This window comes from Falco punctatus (assembly GCF_963210335.1).
Source record: "Falco punctatus genome assembly, chromosome: 8".
NCBI classification, from domain to species: domain Eukaryota; kingdom Metazoa; phylum Chordata; class Aves; order Falconiformes; family Falconidae; genus Falco; species Falco punctatus.
Window position 1 is genome coordinate 63179679 of NC_137588.1, and position 23518 is coordinate 63203196.

The window sequence follows — 23518 nt, forward strand, 5'->3', positions numbered from 1 at the left end:
ACCTACTGTCAATAAAAAATGCATATTAAGAAACACTGTAAAACATACTGAGCAGCAGCTGATTTTTAGATGTTAATACTTTAGTTTTGTTTAAATTCAACAACATAGACTATGTTAAGAATACAGTGCCTGAGTCTGTATCTCAGAAATAGAAGCCCACTTTGTAGAAGGTGCTTTACTTCTATGGAAACAACAGATCCAGAAGTTTTGTACTTGGTAAGAAAACAGGCCACTTAGATGGGATCAGAGCAGACCTGGACGTGCAGGATGGGGCAGGGGAGGCTGCCTGTGATGCACCAGCTGGCAGCTGAAGCAGCAGTTCTGGCAGTCAGTAACCCTGCAGAGGACTAGTCACTAACTTGGGAAAACTGGTGGTTTATCCCTGGAGAGCATTTGGGGACCAGCATCACTACCCTGCTTTCAGAGTGGAAGCAGGAGAAGGCGTCCTCAGCACAGCACCTGTGATGCGGGAAGCCGAGCCAGCCTTCCTGAGCCCAGGCCAGCGTGCTCTGCAAGGGGTAGACCGGGAACATCAGCTCCCTTTGGTGGGCTTGTCTCCCCCAGATAAAGAATTTTAAACTCTTTTAGTTAAGAGACACCTAAGTCTTTTTGTGCTACTCCTAACAATCTCTAACACTAACTGGAGCAGTCTTGCTGCTCTGTCATCCAGTTAGAGATTGTCTCCATCAGCTGAAACCACAGGAATTTTATGTCATGTGGGTTTAATGAAGATCATGCTGCCAAACCTGTGTTTTACACTGCACGTGCATTAAAAAAAATAATGGGAAAATATAATCAGCGTGCTTGTTGGGAATTACAACTAACTGCTAGAAATTTTTAGCTTTAAAGAACGTATCTGTATAATTTTGACTGTAAGTTCCAGGAACTAATAATGTTGGCTAAAACAAGGGATGCTGAAACAGCGCTTGCTGTTCAGAATGCTTTTGAAAATTACTTTTTAGCATTTTGGAGAAATACCTTTATATTAATGAGCTTTTTTAGTAGGGAGGATAAACCTGAACATCCTTTGGAGGCCTGTCCCTTTCAATATGGCAACATCCTGTGCAATGTGGTTATTTCAGATGTTTCTAATTTCCCACACACACACCCTTCCCCTATCAGACGACTTTTTAATAGTTATATTCTTCCTTGCCTGCAATATGGTTTGCCTGAATAGTGGTGGCACACTGACCAACTTGCTTTACAAGGAAGGAAAGGCTGTGCTGTAATTTTCCAAATCTTTCATGGACTTTCACTTCCAATTTGCAAGATTTTTAACAGGGCAGAATATATTATTTCTGGCACAGATGTTACTAAGGAGTGAGAGGCTTATATTCGGATGCTTGTCTGACTCAAAAAGTATGCTTTCAGCCCGAAACAGTCCTCCCAGAGAAAGCACAGAGCTGCAGCTGACTCCAGATCCAACCTTCCCCTGTTGGATCAGTTTTGAGTTTGCAGGCTCTCAAGCCAGGAGAACTGAGGCCATCGTCCCATCTGACTTGCTTAACACACTGGCTGCAGCACAAATCATCACCGGTCTTTTCAGAAAGAGATGTAAAAGGTCAGTTCCACGGGCCGGCATGCATTAGCACTTCTATTTGCCATTATTACAAGGGATGCTGGCTCCCCATTATTGCCTGCCGTACACTGCCCTGCCAGGAGGATCACGTGTGTCACACCATGATCTTAGTTTCCTCTTTTTCAATATCTGCAGGTTTTTTGCAGATCTGGTTATTTACGCAATAAAAGGATTTTAGCTGGTGGAGAAAACATCACAAAATTATTTTGACTCCCCTGATACCTTATCCTAGAGCGCTTTGAAAAGCTGCCCCCAAAACGGTGCCGGTTGATGAAGGGCTGTTTTCCAATCTCAGAGCCACCGGTGTAAGCTGGAGAGCCTGGGAAACTCTCCTGGAATTGCTCTGGACTCACGGCCATGTCACCAAGACCAGAGACCAGGCCCTGGTGATATGCACGTGGCACTTCTGGAGTACAAGTTTTTTTAGTGCTACAAGATATGGCTGGTTATTTAGTATTTTATTCTTTTTTTTTTTTTTTTTTTTTTTTTTTTCCGCGTGGAAAAAGGTGATTCCCACTGACACTAGGACCTTACCTGTACCATTCTCTCAAACATGTGTGCTAAAGGCAAATAGGAAATGTGTACATCCTCACAAGTAGGAGACCACTGACTCTGGAAGAAAACACAAGGAGCCCCACGAGGCCTCGTCAGTTCAGGCAGGTTTCTTACCTGTATAACTCTTTCAAACATGTGAGCCAGAGGCAGGAAGGAGATGAGCACATCGTCCTGTCTCGGAAAGATCACTTTCTGCAGGTGAAGGGCATGGGAGACAGAAAGGAAAGAAACACTGACAGGAAGACAACAAGAAAGTCATAAAACAATAAAAAGAAAAATGGCACCAGAGGAGCAAAAGGGTAAAGATTGTCAAGAGAGGAAGGGTGCAGCATACAAAGTGAAGCGTTAAGCCACAGTGTCAATGAAGCTCAGTTAGCAGGAGGAGTAAAGAGCACGGAGATGTACACAGAGGGCAATGGAGAGGCCTCTCCATGGCAGAGGGCATATCGTATCCACACAGCTCACGCTGGAAACGGAGGCTCACCCTGGCAGAGAATCCCATTTTTATCCACTGCTTTCTACCACGAGGTGCTGAGACCATGCTTTGCACACCCAGCCGCACGCAGACCGCAGGATCCTGGTGCAAACCTGCAGCAGCCCCTGGGAATCAGCGGGGCTCTACGGGCACATCGGTTTTCCACATTGCACAGAGCCCGTCAGAGATTCACAGCGTTACCAGAGTCACAGCTAGAGAATTTTTTCTTTTCCTTTGGTTAATCATTGATTTGAATCAGAAGATGTTGGAAAAATTAATGATGTTTTTTTCAGCTGCAACAATTAATGGCTTCTGTTAGTGTTTCTCATAATTTTAAGTGATTAAAATGTGATTTTAGAGGCATTATCGCTGCCCCACAGACAGATGCAGCGGGGAAAAAGAAGGCCAGACAAATTATTCAAAACATAAAAGTGACCAAAGGCTTCAGTTTGCCAAGGTTTTAACGCTCTCTTGCAGACAGGGCTAAACAAGGGCCCCAAGAGCCTTACCTGATCCATGCCCCAGAAGAAAAATAGCCTTTCGACCTGCATTTCCAAGGGTAAGGCTTGCCATAATATTATGGATTAGAAAAACTGAAAGCTTGATTACCCAGTAACTTGCACCAAGGGCAGCGGTTAGTGGAAAATGGGTATAAAATCTATTAGCTCACAGTATTAACAGTTTATACCCACTTTGCATCTCCACTGCTGTGATGGAATCGATAGCCCGTGACCTGGGACATGGCGGTGGATGGAGGCACAGGAGGTTCTTCCTCGGGGAATATTTTATTGAAGTTAAAGCTGGGAAAGTCAGATTTGGGTATGCCCTCCCAACCATTACCTAGTAAAGTCAAACATGATTGACCACGTGGGCATTTTCAGCATCCAGTTTCATATTATTTTGTCTGTCGGTCTGAATTAAGCCATTAGGGCCTGCAGATCTATTTATACATCATTTCAAATTGGCCTCATTTTCTGCAAGCACAGTAATGTAAAACCAGTAGCATCACTAGCTATGCTGCTCTTTTTTCCCCCCACTGCTTTAAGTGCCTAGACAATAAATTATTTGGTTTTAAATTGGACCAAAATGATGACATTGAATAGTATTTCAAGTTGGCACAGTTGTCCAGTTAAATGTAAAATCAAAACAGCTTCTTGGCATTGGAGAACACCCTTATAATAAAGCTCTAGGTTCACTTAAAAAAAATTTCCATTTATAAAAATCACTGAACTAAGCAAAACTGGCACAAGAGCATGTAAACAGCAAATCTACAGTGCTACTCAGCTTGAGGTATTTTTATTTTATTAATTTATACTGCTTTCAAGGATTTTGCACCCTTGTTCGATTTCATTACTGTGGTTAGATGTTGCCCCAATCGTGTGGATCACCTATGGGCATTTACACTCTTGCCAACAATACTCTGGTGACAGAAGCTATCGAATTTGCAACCGCTTACACCAGACTTACGTCTCAATCTGATACCTTTGAGATTAAACAGAGTCCCACTGCCATCAGCGAACGCTAAATCCATCTCTGTGGGCCACTCCTGGAAGATGCCAAGTTCCCTCAGCTCCCTCTAAATTAGTTTTTTTCTGCCCTTTGAAGCTCAGACCTATCTATGCATCAACTTTTATTTGCGCATCGCGCTGCCTCTGAAGCCAACAAAACTCCGCAAGCTGTGAGCACGTGAGTTCAGGGGGATTTCTCACATCACGTGTCCAAGTTTCTTTATAGGAGTGTTCTGGAAATCTCAGAAAATTCAAGGATTAAGACAGTAAGAGTGCAGTATTTTCCGCACCAATGATAACACCAGCAAGGGGTAGAAGGTACCAAATTGTCTATCCTGTGTCTACATGGCTACCTTATAGAATTGCCTGTTCACTAAATAAAAAAAAAATATTGATTCTTTATATTTGTGAGGTACAAGCCGTATGAAATCCTTAATATGTTGTACTAAAGCAATTCTGCGTTCTGTATCATTTCTAAACACAAGCTTACACGTTGCATGAAACCGATTATATAGGTGTTTGGCTAGTACTATGCTTTTTAAAAAATATGTATAGCAGAAACTGAGATATAATTTAGTATCAATGAAATTAAACGTTCTTTAAAAAAACATGCCTGTTCTTATACATACACACACTCCATATGCAGAGAGCTTTGACAGAAATGAGGGCATTGTGTGGTTATGACGGGACACCAAGAGTACAAGCGGACCCTGTACTCTTTTTCTCAAGCACTGGTTGCAGGGCTTGTTTGCTCTCCTAATCCTTCAAAAGGAGTTAATTGATTTACAGGAGCCACTGCCGCTCCTCTGAAGCGCTTTGCGCCCTACAGAGCCCAGGAGCCAGTGCTAGAAAGGGGATTTAATGCCCTCCAGTGCTGTAAGCTCAGACTTGCCCCCATTTCCAAGGATTTGGCCCTCTGAGTAAAAGACGTTTCACCTCTTATCTGCAAGAGCATACTCCCAGCCCATGCAGGGGCACACCTTAACCCACACACTCTGCACATAGCAACATTTTCTAGATCAGGGTATTCACCTCCGTCACTTTCAAAAAGCCTGAAAAATCAGCAACCACATTCCCATGAGTCAGCATAGCACCTTTGGGGTTTCCTGAAAGGAGACAAAAAGTGATTTTAAAAGATGACCCAGTAGACAATTTCCAAAAGCTTAACAAAAACCAAACCAAGAAATGGTTAAAATATTAAGTTCTCTTTTTTGATTTTAAAACTTATGTAATTTTTGCAGTCATTTCTGTGCAGTAACGTGCACCAAAAGCACTTACTACAATACCCAAAATTTAACAAAACGATACGACAAACACTAATATTTCTATTGGAGACTCTGAGCAAGTTTCCACCTGGAATAGCCCAACTGCAATTTATAAGAGCACTCGGATGGAGACACTTGACAAGCACGGCCATCAGACCCAGCTGGCTGTTCTTGACTAAGAACGATCTGGAATACCAACAAACCCCATCTCAAAGGCTCTTGAGCTCCGACTTAGCCAGTGCACTGGATAACCCAAACAATGCAGAAAACCAGTAATACATGGTGAAAATCAGGTTACAAGAAGACTCTATGACACTGCAGTTAAGGAAAGTCATTAATATTATCAGCAGCAGTATAGAGGTGTCCTGGAGACACACCAAACCCATCATGGAGCCGGCAAAGCCCCCATGTCACATCCCAGTGCTGGGCACTGTGCCTGCAGCGTTTCACCCGCTGCCTGTGTGGCCACCTCCACACTGTCAATATTTGCTTTTTCACCCTCTTTTCTCTTCTGAGCCGAGAATTTCCCTTTGCACCAGGACACATCTTTCTGTACACCAGAATAGGGAGTTTGTTAAGCAGCAAATGCCCAGGCTGAAACCTCCGGGCACAAAAACCAGAGCCAAGGGCCCCATCTGAAACGCGCTGCTTGCAGTGCTGGCACGGGGGCTCTGCACGTCCTTCTGTCATGGAACTGTCCCTTTTTCAGCACCCTCAAAGGGTTTATTGCCAAAAGAAGATGTAGCCCAGCTTGAATAAAGATTACAGAGCCAGTCTCTCTCTTCAGCATGTTTCTAAGCAGATTGTTTTAATTCTATCACACCGCTGCAGCACGGCTCCTGCCACACCGTGCAGAAGCAGCTCAGAGGAGCTTTACCTGCAGGTCCCCTGCCAGCCCTGCACGGAGGGCACGGGGATGCCCCAGGGGCTTTGCCATGCTCTTACAGTCAACGATGGATAAAACAGCCTCGCAAAATTGTAAATCACCCAGAATTTTATTCTGGCTTCCTCAAATTAGGAAGGGGCAATGGTGTTTTGTGAACCAGTTTCAGCACAGGCTAATATGCTTAATCCTTTCGGATTCAGATGAGTTTGCGGCTGCGTGGCTGGCAGCCCTAGGGTGCGGGCATGCACCCACGTGGCACAGCCTGGCTGAGGTCCTGCTCCAGTGCTGAGCCCTGTGTGCCCTGCCAGCTCAACTGACATTGCTTCTACTCAGCCTCTCAAAAAACTAAATAAAGGCCCCAAACAAAAGTAGTAATTATTGCACACATTTATTGCACTGAAGCAGGACATTTTGAACACAATGTATTTTAGTGAAAATCCGTATTTGAGATTCCAGGTGCTGTTGAGTAATTCCGTTCCCAATACTTGCAGATGAACACAACGCACAGGAGGGTGTTTAGGCCATCAGAAGCCCAGAGGTGAAGCTAGGGCTGACATCTTTGCCAACCACAACTGCTCCTGTCCTAACACGTTGTACCAGACAGGCTTGCAGGCACCAGCTCAGCCAGGCGGGCTTCATTTCAAGGTGTCTGTTTTCACAGCTGGGTGCACACATGGATCCAGACCTCAAGAAAACTCCACAAACTAATGTCAGTTGTAAATACACGCCAACAACCCAGAAATTACTCGTGTTATTTTACTTGTGTCTAGTCAAATATGCATGTCTAGCCCCTGCAACTCTACAAGTAGTCATACTCCTGCAGCATCGCACAAGTTTCTCTGCATCAGCACCCAGCAGGTCACACACTGGTGGAGGGGATGTGCTTAGTACTGGTTTGGAAATTCAAAACTGTGCCCTCCAGCTATACCAACAGCGGATCTGGCTCCTGCACCTTGATGCAGCTCTTCAGACTTCTTTTGGAAGGTTTCTCAAATGCGTTGAGACCTCAGACTCATTTACTTACTCCACCTCTGACATTAATGCAAATTCAGTACCTCTGCTCAGCTCACCATGACACACTGGAAGCAGTGTGAATGTCCCGACTTCTTCCTCTGTGTCCCATCTGCAGCAGGTTCAGTGTCCTGGACAGGCTACAGCGTTAATGGTGTCAAAGCAGAGCAGCAGTGTTAGAGCCAGGATAGCCTTCACCAGGAGAAATCCAGAATAAAACCATCCTGCCACAGGGGAGCTGCAGCTTTTTGGGCTGGGGAATTCCTGTAATTTTTAACCTTCTTCAGTAGTTTTGTTTCAAGAGTTAACCTAGCGAAACAGGTGCCCCTTGCTACAAGCCCTTTCCCAGAATTACCACTCCAAGAGAAAAAAAGGTGGCACTGATACTGTTTTTTTAAAAAAAAAAAAAATAAAAAAAAAAAATCAACGCCAGATCTGTATCACTGCTCTCAAGTTTGAATTTCCTCGTCAAGACATGCCTTGTGTGTGTTCGTATGGAAACGGGCACACTATGATCCCCATCAGTTAATAGCCCGGGTATGGCAGTTTCTCCTTATCTTGGTGCCAGGCTGGTTTGACAGTTCTCATAAGCAACAGAGGAACCTGTTCCACATCGCTAAATGGCTCTTTCAAGTAGCAGCTCTAGCACTAACTTGGTGGCGTGATCCGTCAGTATTTTGGGATGTAAGCACCTTCCTCCTGCTGGGAGCCTCCGGCACTCAGGGATATCCACTGGCAGGCTGTGGGAAACCACTGGGAAGCAATTTTTATCCAATTGGTTACAGTTGGATCCTTAAGGAAAGGATAGTTTGCTTCTCTGGAATAGCCAGCATGAAAAATTGTACCCTGATGGTTTGGGCCAAAGACACACAGATGTCTCCACTTCTGAGTGCTGACTGTTTCTTGGTACAACGGTGAAAGCTGGTCTTGTCATATGAGCTCAGCCACCCTGGCCTCTCACTTCTCCCCAGGGAAGCATTTGGACATCTGGTCCTACCAAAGGAAAGCACACATTAAAGTCTATTTCTGCTTGGTTTTGTTCGTTTGTTTTTGTTGTTTGTTTGTTTTTTTAAATAAACAGCTAAAATTGTTTCCTATTCTACAATTTCCAGTTTACAAACTCTATAGCTAAGATTGTTTCACACAATACAAAAGTATTTAGAGCCCTTCAGAATTGGAAAAAGCCCTTGAGAACATATCTATTGGAAGAAAATCTAAAATCCAGTCATTAAAAATATCCTGATGTAGGCTATACAAAAAGCCAAGCCTTTTATGTCAAAACAACACATGGAAAACAGACCAGAGTGTTGATGCAGCCCCTGGAAAAGCCAGACAGTGATGGGCAAAGCCCTCCAGCAGAGTGGAGTGGAGGGTGGTTCACAAAGCATTACTCTGTGAGAGTTAATTTGCAGATTATTTGCAGAATTTGAAATCTCTGGTTTGGATGGGAGAAAGCAAATGAGATCCCTGGTTGTCCTATTTCTGGAACTTCAGGCATGTTCCTAAGAAAAGCACAAAGTCAGAAACCGGCCCATGATTGCATTTGCAAAAATAATTTCAAAAACCCTTCTCTATTGAGAATTTCTTATTTAGAAATAAAAATATCAGCAAAAATGTGACTTGAAAAAATAATTACTTTGCACTTCAAAACCCCATACAAACTGTGCCCTGCTGTATCTGTAAGCACGGCTTCTTGGGTTTCCTGTAATTCCCGTTTGTGTCTGGCCACTTTGCACTGGCGCTCACAGAGTACACGGCTGCAATGTCCGTATCCTGCGCTGGATTCTATCTTTCCCTTTCAGGAATTCCCACTGTGGGACAGAGCAAAGCCACAGGCTCCTTTCACACAGTGAAACCTTGGGTACTCCGAAGCGCACAGATCTCAACACTAAGAACAATGCATGAAGGTAAAAAAAACAACAAAACTTTTTAATACATTTTGAGTTTGTACGTGGAGTTGATAAAGCAGTTGCCTACCTGATCTGTAGTACAAGTCTTCCGCAGAGGTGGAAGCTGACGATGCCCCCCCTTGCTCAGCCTAATCCGCAGGCTTTGCTCTTTGCAGGCTGAGCAGCACGAGCAGCTCCCTTGGTGTCGAGAGGCATCTTCTGCTTGCCTGAACGAGTGGAGGCCAAACTGAGGATGCTTTGGGGTAGGACCAAGTGTTAGGCAATCCTGAGAGCCCAGGTGAACCTACAAGAGCTGCTCCAGCAGCCCCTGGAGCATGGTGCTTCCCTGCAGTAAGTATAAAAGCAGTTTCCCAAGCAATCACGCCTTGTGCATCTGTGCCGCCTGCCTGTGTAGCTTTTTGGTAGATGTTACAGAGGTTGAGTTCTCAAGAGTAGGAAATTCCTGCAAGCTATATGAAGATCAGGGTCTGGATATCACTGCATCGGCTAAGAACAGGCAGGAAAATGCTGTGCTCCTCTCCAAGAAAAAGGGGCCAGTGGCACAGGAGTCCCGGCAGGGTGGGCTACCCAGCCTCACCCCCGAGGGCTGACCCAGGGGTGTGGGCAACACACCAGCACGCTGGGGCACGCTGCTGGGGGGACAGAGGTGCTGGGGAAATTAGTGGGCTTAGGATACAGAGAATGGAAAGCTGTGGACCCGCATTTCTCTCTCTCTCTCTCTTTTTTTTTTTTTTTTTTTTTTTTTAACACCTGCAGAAGATAAATACTGATCAATCAAGCTCTTCACAACAACACTGCAAAATGAGAAGCAGAAACACGGGCAGATTTCCAGAGAACTGGAAAATCATTCTTCCAAAATGTATGCCAGGGGATTCAAGTGAAAATTAAATTAATCATTATTTTTGATTTGCAATCTACAGAAAAAAAATATATATTCTTAAATGCATAGAAATATCATTGCTATAGCAGTATAACAGCAAGTTTGCACATATTGAGGTGGTATTAATAATTAATTTCATAATCTATTCTAACATTATGAAATTAAAATGCCTCTTCTGTTACCTGTAGTGCCACTAGTAAAACAGACAATCGATAGATCTTCTGGCCGAGGAGGCTAGAAATACACAGGGAGAATAAGAAAACCACATCAATCAAATGCAGAACAGTCAATGGTAGACAGTTGTCATCGTATAAACTTGAAGATCAAACCACTTATATTTCAGCTTTGCCATAAAAAGCTTTCATTCCCCTTGGCAAATATAAGAGACCATCATAAAACTCTTTTTATCAGGTTTCTTCAGTTGATGCAGACTCTATTCCTCCCTTATGTTTTGCTCCAGCATACACTAAGGGCATGCTTTAGTGTATGAAGACTCTGATGGAATATTTGTCTTGCAGTTAGTATTTTCAAAGACACTGCCTATACCTGGAGGCGTGTGGGAAAGCTTAAGATAATTTACTGATTTTCAGATAAATTCTGGAAATGTGATTATTGACAACAGGGGACAACTTCCTGAAGCTGCTGATTGCTCTCGTTACCAGTACGTGTAGAATATTTTGGGTGCATGTACGTGCTATTTTGGGTCATGAATGAATAAATAAGCAGCCTGAAAGTCAGGGGCTGCTTTTGGAAGTTTTGCACTTTTTTGGAAGTATGAGCAACCAGTGAAAAATAAAAATGCAATTTTCAAAAAATATCCCAGAGAAATACTGCCAAGTAGTGTTTCTGAGCTACAGAAACCCCACTGAAAAGCCAGAAGTGCAAACGCATTCCCCTAGTGCCACTTGGGTACAGTAGTGGAATTAGTGTGGCTTAACAATGGCATTTAATTACTGTCCCATTAACACATTCAGCAAGGATGAACTATGTCAGTCAAGTGTCCCAGGTGGAGGGTATGAAGTAACCATTCACCGCAGATATGTGGTGTTATCGACAGTCCTTGGGCTCCTCCTCCACCTTCCACGTGGAGAGGGTGACGGCACACAGGGTTCCTTCTGCCCAGAGCAAAGCCTTCCCTCTCTTGTCAGGGAAATAAACGTAATGTACCCAGCTGCAATTATAAGTGGGAAAAGCAGCATGCCAACACTCACCACAGGCACATGTCGACTCTCACGGCCACAGTCCTGAAAGAGATTAAAGAAACAAAAATGATTCCCACTTTAATTCCTGTGGTGTAACTCGCTTGCTAATAATTGCAAACCATTACAGGGGAGCATGAGCTGGAGCAGAAAAATTTGTAGCTAACATTTAGGTCATCTTTTCTATCCGAAGTTTCTTGCATTAACTGCAACACCATTCTTGGATTTCAAGTAGTGCTTGGGCTGGCTGAGCTGGATCCAGGCTGTTTCATAGAAGTGTGAGCCTGCAGGCTTACACGTCGGAGGACAGTGGCTTGAATAGCAACCCCCCTTCGCAGGCTTAAACCGCAGCTGATATCTTACTTGAGCAGGAAGGTTTGAGACATTGGCTCGCCTGTCAACAAAGACTAACACTAAGAGGCAACTGCACTGATCAGCAGTATCAGCCACAAGCTGATACTCTCCAGGCACTGAACCTGCCACACAGTTCATGAGTCCCTGTATACTTCACTGTCTTTTTACGGAAACTACAAAATATAGTAAAAGAAGAGGGAGAGCAAACTTACCTCCACCTCCTGCATGGTCTGGATGCGAACTCCACAGCGCCTTCCCCTCTCCGTCAACTCCTTCTCAAAGGGATCCATCAGGATGATGGAGCTCAGACCTGGGGTTTCTGTCCTCTCCACGTGGTCGAGGAGTATTCTGGCTTTTTCAGGTTTGTCACAAATGACTGTGGAAATGTCAGCTGGAGGAAAAGCAGCCAAACAAGCTGTTTAGGGTAAATCTTTTTTAAAGCAAGACTGGCTGCTGGTTCATAGCTAACATTGCATCAGTCCCGATATCCACTTCAGGCTAACATTAGAAGTCTTAGAATATAACATATATTTCTCTTAGAAAACTACTGCAATTCTAGATAACCTAAATCAATACCAAAGCTGACATCTACAATTATTCTGGGATTCAGCTCAAAAAACTAAAATTGCTCACCATGTGGGGTAAAAAATCTAGGAAGCAAAACATGAAGCAGCACACGAGTGGGTGGCTGTGGAGTAATTCCCGCAGCCAGAGCAGCCCCGTCCCTGGCTGTGCATGACCGGGCACATGGGAAACGCGGCAGAGGCAGCCCTGACCCTGCATGGAGACACGCCGCTCCCCAAAATCCTCTCTAAGTAACTTCAAGACACTGAGTGACTATAATCACCTGTCTTTTGGAAAGCAGAAGAAAATACACTATTCTGAGCAACAAAATTGATCTCCAAGAAGATTACATTAATTTTGTTTTTACCTGTGTTGACAATGTAACGAATGGCTCCAGGACCTAAGGTATCGTAGAGGGGAACCACCACCATGGAGTAGGTATAGCAAGCCAGCTCGGAAATGATCCACTGCAGGAGGACATGGAAGCACGAAGGTGAGAACGGGGCCATGGGAGCAGATATAGCACACTTCAGAACAAGCTTCAAGTACAGAGCAAGCTCACAAGGCAGGAACGTTATCAATACAGCATCAAGTTGAACTTAAAGTCTCACCTCTGGACGGTTTTGAGCAAAGACCCCAATGAACTGCTTTGTGGAAGGCTTGCAGCCCTGCTGAAGAAGGCCTGAACCCAGAGCTTCCGCTCTTTCAGCCACCTGGAGTAAGAGGTATATAAGAAAAAACAAAATAAGTGAAGGCCTAACTTGGATGGGGAGGGTCTCAAATTATTCTATCTAAGAGCCCAGGGCTTTTTGCAGTATCACAAGCCATCAGTAGCTGCCCAGCAGTTGAACTCTGACTGGCGATGCCCATGGCCTTGGAGCATGTCGGTGCTGCCAGCCAGAGCGGGCTCATGGCACTGAGCGGGTCCCCGAAAGCTGTCACACCTGTACAAAGCTGGGATGTGCCCGGCTGGGGAAACCGAGAGTCCCCGCACCATCAGCACCCCCTGGGCTAGCGCGTGCGTGTTACTGACAGCACCCTCACACCCCTCCTGCCGGGCACCAGGGGGGAGGACTTTGCAGGGGGGTTCATGTTCAGCTCACCTCCTTGTAGGACAGCCACTGGTAGGGCTGCTTGGGCTTCCTGAACCCCAGGCAGGGGCCGTTTTCTGGAAGACAAGCAGAATGACGGAGTTACAGGGGCAGTGCCAGGGGTCAACATGCCATGCTGCCGGGGTGCAGCGGAGCCCTCAGAGTAAATCTGTTATTGGGGCTGGCTCTCGCTCCTGGGGCAGAGCTCATGGAGAGCCCAATCAAATTAAAAACATGAGTGCAGCTAATGGGAGACCAGCTGCAGGGATCTCCCAGTCGCCTCAATGCTCCTCCCTCATCCGCAGAGGAGACACCAGCGGTTTGCCCCTGAACAGCCTCATTAAAAGGCTTCTCCAAAGGTAGTGTGAGCACCAGCGTCTGATGAGGGCTTACATCCCAAACACCAGCTTCTACTGCTTTCACTGCCTTTTCATTTAAATGCTTCAAAGTGAAAACTGCCATTTTTAGCACAGCCTACTCTGGAAGAGGGTAAAACAACGCACAGCATCAAGTGACAGGATGAATATTTGAAAAGTTTAATTGATTTACTAACTGTACTTACTTGCACAAGATTCATCCCTCCATACACCTACTGAGTTATTTATTTACCCCTGTCTTGCAGGGTGGAATATTTGTAATTTCATTGAGGCTTTTGGTGGTACCAAAAATTAACCTGACAATGAAATTGTTGTGTTCAGTGAGGCAGGACGTCGTAAGCAGCAAACACAGGAAGAGTTACAGAAGAGCAGGGAAGGGTCATCATGGCTTTCTGGAGCAAGAAAGGACATCTCACGAGTGTGTGAGAGCTCTTGGGTGGTACTGTTGATCATGGGGTAAGGGCGAGGGAGCGATACACCACACTCAGCCTTCCTAAGAGCTTTTGCCAGAGTCCCTCACCCTGCCCTATTGTGGAACAAAAAGTGAGCTGGATGAGTAAGTGATGAAAAGGCAGCAACGAGCAGCCCTAAGTATCAATGTTTGCAGCAGAGGAAGAGCTCTGCTGTGTTCCACAGTTCTATGCCCAGATCAGCCCCATTTAATGTATTCACAAATATTCTGGAAATGAATAATGTATAATGAGCTTTGCTGATGCTGCAAAATTGAGGATGTTAAGCTGTCTGCCAGCAGCAGCAAAAAGATCTCGTGGTACCAAGAGACTTCACAGTAAAATTCAATGGCGTTAAAGGGCAAAACAATGCACATTGCAAATAATAACCCTAATTAAACCCCCCACGCTCCAAAAGTGTCACCCACACCACCATGGGCAGCACAGGCTGCAGCACCTGCCCTGCCCTTGCTGGGTATCCTCCTTGCTTGGACCTACCACTCTCTGGATCTCCCACTTCCCCGGCCTCTGCCTCTCAGGCCTCCCACTCCCACTGGACCTCCCGCTTTCCCTGAGCCTCGCACCCTTTTTCATCCTCCCACAATACTTTTGCCTCATACGCTCTTTTGTCCTCTCATACCTTTTCAGCCTCACACTCTCTGAGCCTCTACAGTATTTTGCCCTCCTACAAGTCTGGGGACCCTACACTCCTTGGGTCTTTCAAGTCTCAGTGGACGCCTCATAGCTCTTTGGCCTCCCACACCTTGTTGGTCTCCGAGAAATCTTTCAGCTTCTACACCTCATTGGCCTCCCACATCTTTTTAGCTTCCCAAACCTTGTTGGCCTCTCACACCTTTATCAGGCTGAACATCCCATCGGTCTCCCACCACCTTTGTTGGCCTCTATACCTCATTTGGTCTCCTCCACCTTTTCAACCTCTACACTTGTCAGACTTCCACATCTCTTGGACCCCAGCATTCAGGCCTCTCAGCCTTTGGCGTCAGCACTCCTGGGTCCTCCCACAGTGCTTTGGCCTCCCACATATAATAGTCCTCTGTAGTTTTGGGGCCTCCCACACTCCCTTAGGCTCTACAGTCTCTGAGCTTCTGCACTTTTTTGGCCTCCCACACGCTTTTGGGCTCACTCTCTCCTTCAGCAATCATATCTCCTTCAGCTTCCCACACTATTTTGCTTCTATGCTTTGTGCCTCCTGCACCCTGGGGAAGTCCTACACTTTTCAGCCTCTTCACTATTTGTGCCTCCCCCATTCGTTCAGCCTCTTGCTGTTGTGACTTCTACAGTTTTGTGGCTTCCCACATTCTGGTGGCCTCCATCTCCTTTTTGGGCCTCCCATGCTCCCCTGGCTTTTGAGTCTGAATGGGTGTCTACACCATTTGGGCCTCCCACACTTTTACGGGCTCACACACTCTCAGCTTCTATGCCCTCTGAGCTTCCCCAAGCCTCTGAGCGCCCCCTCATTCAAGCCTACACGTTGCCTGGTCCTCCACCTCTCCCCACCTCTGTCCCAAGGCCTCCTCATCACCGCGCTCTCACCGGAGATGCTGAATCCCCTCCTGAAGACCTCGTACATGGTCCTGGCATCGTCGTAGTAGTGTGTCAGCAGCTGCGGGCTGTCCCCGATCACCGACCGGCGTGCCCCAGCCAGGCCCTGGGCAGCATGACAAGACACGAAGTGACACAGCCATCAGCACTGCCCGGCTGGTGGGAGATGGGGAAATCCACAACCATAAAGCTCCCCAAATGCCAGAGAGACCTCTGGAGCCACCACCATATTCCTGCCCCAACACCCAAAGGGATGGGGGAGGCGGGACATCCTCCTCAGTGCCCCAGGGACATGGGCAACCACCTGCCCAGAGAGGAGCATTTGACCTGCCTCATTGTTTGGTATTTCCCAAGGAGATTCGAGGGGGAATTATAAATGCGCAAGTAACAGAGTGGGGATGTGCTGGGGGAGCAATTGGGCTCCACAGGTCCCCAGGACTGGCACCGCGGACACCTTCTCAAGGACATCTAGACCAACACCAAGGAGAGGCTGAAGCAGAGGCCAGAGCCCAGCGTGTGGGTTCAGCGGTGGTGGCTTAGGAGGGGGCAAGGGGAGGCAGGCACCAAGCGTGACCGAACCACAACTGCCCTAAGGGGAAAATCACTAAAGCCCTAAGGGGAAAACTGTCTTGGAAAATGTAGATTTCTCCCACCCTTTTTAAAAGTTGTTGGAATTAGAGGCAATAGCGTTTTAGAGGGGACGTCACAAAAGGCTTTAAAAATTCCCATCATACTTTCAGATATTAATTTAAGTGGAAACAATTTTCAGAAATATTTCTTCTCTTTAAAACAGAGCAGCTTCATAAAACTTTAAAACCTTTTACAGCCATGAAAATTAATAACTTCTCAGCCTCTAAGCATGGATTCAGGTCTATTTTTTCTTATTATTACAAAGTTTGCCACAGCAGACTCGGTAATGGGCACACAGAAGATGTGTCAGCTGATTTGATCTTATCAGCTGTTGCCTTTCAGTGGTTTCTCCCATGCCATGGCAGCTCCTGTAATATTTGGTCATGGATGGCTAAGCAAAAATAAGACCAAAACATTGCCGAAAATCTAAGAGAATAAATTAATGGGCTGTAGGCTAGCTTTCCAGTTTACAGCAAAAGGTAAATTAAGGAGTGAAGTGATCCCTGGCATAGTGCATCACACGACTGATTTCAGGATGAGGTTGAGAAGCCCTCAAAACCAAACAAAAGCACCTCCTGGCATCCCCAGGCATGTAAACCACCAGTGGAACCCAGTTGCTCCCGCTGGGGTGCCTCTGGCCTCACCTCGACTTCCTCCGACTGCATCCGCAGGTCGCAGGGCGGCTTCACGGCCCGGGGCCGGCTGGCAAACCAGTAGGCAACAACGGCTGCGAAGGCACCAATGCCCACCAGTGCTGTGGCTGGCAGGTTGCGGAAAAACTGGCTGAGGTCGTCGAACTCGGGGAGCCGCAGGCTCCGCAGGATTTCCTGAGCCTGCATCTTCTCCACGAGCGAAACGGCAAACTCTGCAAGAGCCAGAAGGATGCTGTCAGGTCAGGCTGCCGGACGAGCGCAGGCAGCATGGGGAGGACATACTTTCCCTTGTCAGCCATTTCAAACACACTGCTCTGCTGACCCACGGGGCGCCCACCACCACAGACCTTCACTTGGGAAGAACAGCATCTATGGAAGAGATACAAGAAAGGAGGAAGCATCCCTACAAGGGCGAGCAGGAGCAGCCAACTCACTTCTAAAGGAGAGCTGAATACAAATGTACATTAGGGGATGCAGCTGCAGTTAGCTACAGCAGACAGATGCTGTGACAAGCTCTAGGATCCAGCTATGACTGTACCCTGAGGGCTGCCAGGAGCTTGATCTGCCTTTCCCAAGCAGGAGGGGGGCTGCATGGTGACCACAGCCCCTGGCAGGGTCAGGCAGCGCGGCACCAGCTCCAGCCACAAGCCCTTGGCTCAGGCGGAACGGGGCGAAGCCAGCGTGCCTCTGTGTGCAAAACGCTGTGCGGACACGCTCTGAAACACCGCTTTCTGCCCTTGTGCCAGCTTCATGTTCTCGACTTCAAGTTCCTTATGATTTACATCAGGGTAAATTATAGGTGATTGAAGCCAAGGAAAATTTCATTTCGTTGCTTAAACATTTCCTGGAAGAAACAACAAACGGCTGCCGAGTGGGGATAAAGGAGTGCCGGGGTATCAGGCTGAGAGCACGCCAGAACAGGGTCCCCACCCTGCCGTCCTGCCAGACACGACGCCTCCGGATGCTCCCCTGGAGAGATGGGTGGCTCCTGGAGTGGGAAATGCCAGGGCATTCCCCAGCGGGCAGTCCTGCAGGGTGCCGTCCCGGCACCAGAAGGGAAAGGCTGCAGCCTCGGCTCCTTGGATACAGTGGGACAGCCGGGGACCCCCCAGCCCCCACTGCCAGCCCCTGAACTGCTCCAACAGTGCTCAAAGCAAAGAAAAAACCTTTTCTCCAGAGGGTTGTGCATAGGGGAGACAGGTGATAGGACAAGTTTTATGACACAGGATAACGCTGCTGTCCCCATCTCATTCACTATATACCTGCCAGCATCGTTTTGCTGTGAGCGCAAGGAGGGCAGGTCTCCGCCATACGTACAGTCTGCCTTGTGCCAGACTCACAGAGCACGAGCTACTCGCTGGGAAGGCAGAGGACAAGCAGCTGATGGGGCATCTTTCCAAACACAGCCGCTGCAGGTTGCCTTACTGTCCTCTTCTGCATGTACAGAAACGGGCACCAGCAAGAGAAGCCAAGCAGCCGGCTCACTGCTCCCGGGGCACAAGGTGAGGCTGTCCTCAGGGGACTTGTCTTTGGGTGTTGAGCACACAAGAAACATTTTAAGTAACTCGTATTTACAGTAACAGGCCAGTATCAACTCCCCAGCAGGGAATCTCCAGTAACAGCCACCCCTGCAAGGGACAAGCCAAGCAGATGCTGTAGAGGAGGGAATCCAAACAGTTAAGGTTTCCTGTTAAGCCCCACAGCTTTCTTTATGACTTTACCAGCAATCAGGATCTTAAAGAGAAAGTTTTTCTGCCGCAGGAGCCCAGGCAGCCCCTTTCCTCTCACCCTCTGGCCTCGCTCCAGCTTGTGGAGTTACTGAGTGATTAACAGGGGGGCTTCGCTCCCGTGGCAGGGCCAAGACTTCCCCCACAATGCCACCACTGACGTTAACACAAACCAGCTTTTTTCCTCCTGGGAACAGTGTCTGGGTTATGTGGAAGGTCAGGACTACCCTCTCACAGCCTCTTCCCCTATTTGTGCCAAGCGAGCTCTGGAGGCTGGAGCAAACAGGGGGGCACCCCTCGCCAAGGCTCTGGAGGAGGTTTTTAAGTTTGCATGAGCAAAAAAATTCACAGCAAACAATTAACCTCACCCGTTGTTGGGCTACGACATGGGCTCTGGCCCAGTCATCCCTTGGGCTAGATGTTGGACCCCAGTGCCAGCCCAGCATCCCGCAGCCACCTCTGCCCCTGCACGAGTTCCCGACTGAGCAAACCCTCTGGGACCAGAACCAGCCTCTCCAAGAACAGCTGCAATGAGCAGAGCAAATGGAACAGCATCCAGATGATGTTACTGTGCAAGAGCCACCCAGGGGGTAATTTTGTCCTGAGCTTTTAGCATCTTTCCAGAAATCTCCACATCTGGTAAGATATCGACTACATGGGTGCAACATTAGGATGCACTGAGACAGAATGCTGATTTCTCCCTTCTCCACATCAGGCTGTGAAAAGCAACTTGCCAAACACACATTTACTAGCAAGCTGCAAAAAGTAGGAATGCTCAGTGAGGGAGCTATTCATTTACCGATGAATTAGCTATTTGTGCAAAAGCATTTCAGCAAGTCCCACTTAAAACAGCCTGTTGCACCAAAAGTAGCTTCCCAGTTTACCATGGTTGTGGTTACACTGAGATCTTGAGAATGACTCCCTCGACACCAGCCTGTGAGCGGTGTTTTGCATCTACCTGTGCAGCAAACCTGAAAGTGGAAAGCTGGGAAGATGCTTGTGGGAACAGCAAAGCAGCGGCAGCACTGCCAGGGGGGGATGTCCGGCCACAGCCACGTGCTTCTGCCCTGCTCGGCTGCGGGTGCTGCCTGGGGAGCACCAGGGCCAGGCCCTTCTGTACATCTGTCGGGGTACAGGGCATCCATGGGCATCTGGAGTTTGTAGCAATGTCGAAATGATTGTGAAAGTCAGGGTCACAATAAAAAGAATGACTGTTTGAAGACAGATGCTGTTATAGTACAGGAATAAAAGTACTTCTGTTATAATCACAGAGTCACAGCGGGGCCAGGGCGGCCAGGGGCCGCTGGAGCTCACCCCACCCCCCGCTGCAGCAGCTCTCCTAGAGCAGGACCCACCACGTCCAGGCGGGTTTGAATGTCTCCAGAGAAGGAGACCCCCCAGCCTCGCTGGGCAGCCCGTGCCAGGGCTCCGTCACCCGCAGGGCAGGGAAGTTCTTCCTCACGTGGAGCTGGAACTTCTCGTGATGCGGTTTGTGCCCGTTGCCCCTTGTCCTGTCGCTGGGCACCACTGGAAGGGGCCTGGCCCCATCCTGCTGGCACTCGCCCTGAAGACATTTGGAGACATAGATAAGGTCCCCTCTCAGCCTTCTCCTCTCCAAGCTGAACCAGCCCGGCTCTCAGCCCTTCCTCATCAGGGAGATGCTCCAGTCCCCCCATCATCTTTGTATCCATAATACAGATCATGAAGAAAGCGTGGTCACACCTTTACTGACTTTACAGCCCTTTCACATGTATCAGGTGTGATTTACATCAGTACCCAGATTTTGAAAAATGCTCTGGAGACATCAACAGCGTGCTTTTCATCTGTTGAAAAGATACAATGCTTCAATACGGAATTAAAAATTATTTATAATTGCTAGGAGGTATTTGGCTTGAACAAAGTGATGGGCATAGTGTTCCTTGGGTTTGCATGGAGTATATGCCCCTTACTGGGGGGGTGGCAGGGACACCGTGGGCCATCGAGCACCACGAGCAGGGTGCTGTTGGCAGCATCTGCCTGCAGCGAGGTAGAACATACTGCAGCAGTCAGAGTTACACAAGACCTATGGGGAAACTGCTTAAATTGCACTCATTCCATCCGCTCCCAGGGGAAAAATCAGAACATTTACCTCAATCAGATGCTCATGGTACATTTATTATTTCTGATCACTTGCGCCACATTCTGCTGCCTTCTCCTAATGCCCTGCTCAAGCCGTTATTTCCCACCAACCTGAAGTTTTTGTTGCACAGAGGATCCTATCCCTGGCACAGATGGCAGAATCCTTCATTTGTAACCACATCAGCTGGACTAAATAAATAAGCATGACTGGAAGACAGAAATTCACTTTTCCTCTGCTCAAGGGAAGCTGTTGGCCCATTTCCATGGTGAACTTACAAATTCCTGCAATCATGAAGTCTGCAAGGATTTTTAGATCCCTTGTGATTAAATAAAGCCATACGTAAGTACTTTCTTGTACCCCAGAGCGCACTGCGAGCAGATGCTGCCGCCACCTCCGCCTCGGGAGCAGCAGCAGGATGCTCTCCACACCCCTTCTCCAGCAGTTTTGCCCCATTTCTGTTACCTGCAGTGAACCCACCGCCCTGCTGCAGTGCATGCTCCCTGTAAGCCACTGGCCCTGGGCACAAGAGCAAGCAGAGCACAGCACCCATGCACGGGGCACCTGGAAACACCGGCATTTCCACTTAGTCCAAACAGGACTTCACATTAGCACTGGATTTCTAAAGTATTCCCATGGCAGAGAAAAGGGAACAAATACACAAGGGGGGGGACAGAAGAAAGCGGTTTGGGGAGAGGAGGTAGTGCTGGTTAGCTGGGAGGAGGGATCGCTGCCCGAGCCAGCCGGCACGCCTGAACCTCCCCCACCCAGGGCTGGGGTGAAGAGGGCTTCTGCAGCTGGGCTTTGGGTAGCCAGCAGGGACATTGGGCTTTAAATCACCCACCAGCCTTTGTTAACAGGGGACAATGCTTATTTATTTATTTTTCCGGTTACAAATAGCGCTATTGTGCGATTCCTGTTTTGATCTTTTCCTGCTGGAAGTGATTCTGTAACTCCAGCTCAGTCAATGGAGTTCCAGTGACATAAACCAGTGTGGGAAGAGCCTCAAAGTACTGGTGTATCCATAATGCAATTAAAATTTTACCCATTCTGTGTGGTCGTGCAGTCACATCCTTCCCACCATTACATCAGCGCCTGGGCGCCTGCTTGGGAAGGAGAGCTCCTTTTGAGATGCCTTTATCTTCCTGCCCACCATGCATTCACAGCGGGGTAGGGAAGAGGCAGTTGATTCATTTTACATTGGAAACCGGGCAAAGCATCTAATTACAATCTCTATACTCAAGCAAAATAATAATAATTTTAAAAAAGCTATTTACATTTGACTTTATAGTACTAAACCAAAATCAAATGAGCAGTTTTTCAGGCTAAGAGAATTAACAGTTTGCAACGGAGCACTACAAAACGCAGCCAGTGGGCACATGATGGCTCGGAGCCCGCAGACCCACAGCTTCTCCCGGCGTGAGCTGCAGCGAGGGGAACATGCCTGTCAGCCACCGCAGATCCGTGTCCTTGGCTACGGCACCGGCTGCTCACTCATTTCACCAAGGAAACAGAATTTACAGGATCTAAAACATCTCAATCCAGAGAGGGAGATTTAGAGGGATTTCACTCAAGTGAAACAGTATGAGCTTGTTGAACTCCTAAAGCTGTGTTTTCCCACATTCAACTCCGCAGACCCCAGACTCTGAGATCTGTAGAACCGGGGTCAGTGACAGAAGATTTGCACGAGGAAGCACCTGGCAACACTTGGCCCATTCTCCCCTGCCGAAGAAAAGCAGGCTGGCAGTACTCCGCACACACGGGGCAGGTGACACTGGGATGAGGATACAAATCATCTCGTGCTCATGTCACTACGTGAGTCTCCATTTACGTAGGGTAACGGAACATCCAAATTCACAGGGACACATAAAACCAGCAGGTATTAGTCAGACTGCATCACTGGAAACCTAATTAAATGGAAGCTGTTGCAGTGATTAACGTGTTTCTAAAACCATGTGCGCAGAGGCTGCTGTAACCAGGCAGGCAGGGGGCATCTGGGGATTTTGTGTATTGCTTGCAGAATACGATTCTTTTTTGACTTTCTCTAACTTGGCCAGGGTGGCAGCTTCTTGGGAGACCACAGGCTATGAATTCCTAATCACTGTTTTAATTAAAACGGGAGGTGACACCAGGCCAGCCTCTGCCATGCATCTCTGTGCATTTTGCTTCTACAGGCACGAAGACAAGGAGCTGGATGGACCTTCAGTTCCCACCCCAAGGCCCGTCTGGGCTCAGCCGAGGAGGCGGGACACCAGCCACCCCGCAGCAGAGGGGTCGCACGCTCGCAGAGACGGAGATGGAGAAGATTTTATGAGAACAAATGATCTAATGAGATCTCCAACCGCAAACCCTGAAGTCCAGCTTTTGTCATGCTTCAGCGCCAAACGCAATACCCAGTGTATTCCAAACCTGCAGATTTTTTTTTCTCTTTTGTTTTAATTAAAGATGACAAAATTTGGGAAGCTGAGGGTACTTGGCCACCTTTCCGTTTTCAGCTAGTTTGAGATTAGGTCAATTTTACTCTCTGGGTTTTTAATAGTTTTACACGTAGTGTTTATGGAAGTGGTAATGCCACACTTTACAGCATGTAACAGTTAATAACAGGGAGGAAATGCCGTTATACTTCGTGATCATTACAGACAGCTACTGAAAACCTTACAGAAGGACTACGCTGCTGTGACACCAGACGCCAGACAACTGGCAAGCCTTACAAACTGCTTGAGAAA

At 47.5% G+C, this 23518-nt stretch overlaps 1 protein-coding gene across 3 annotated transcripts in view; it reads right to left on the reverse strand.

The window, feature by feature from the left end:
- Positions 1-23518, reverse strand: part of ACSL6 (acyl-CoA synthetase long chain family member 6) — a 66998-nt gene that overhangs the window by 16377 nt on the left and 27103 nt on the right. The window contains exons 2-11 of one of the 3 annotated variants that reach the window (XM_080400456.1): positions 16941-17161; positions 15658-15772; positions 13290-13354; positions 12798-12899; positions 12554-12653; positions 11835-12013; positions 11281-11313; positions 10252-10303; positions 5150-5223; positions 2114-2326 (exon numbers count right to left, since the gene is read on the reverse strand). In XM_080400456.1, the coding sequence (XP_080256582.1) occupies positions 2114-2326; positions 5150-5223; positions 10252-10303; positions 11281-11313; positions 11835-12013; positions 12554-12653; positions 12798-12899; positions 13290-13354; positions 15658-15772; positions 16941-17161 (1154 nt within the window). The remainder of the gene's footprint in view (positions 1-2113; positions 2327-5149; positions 5224-10251; positions 10304-11280; positions 11314-11834; positions 12014-12553; positions 12654-12797; positions 12900-13289; positions 13355-15657; positions 15773-16940; positions 17162-23518) is intronic. The other 2 variants (XM_080400458.1, XM_080400457.1) reach the window with 2 other exon arrangements.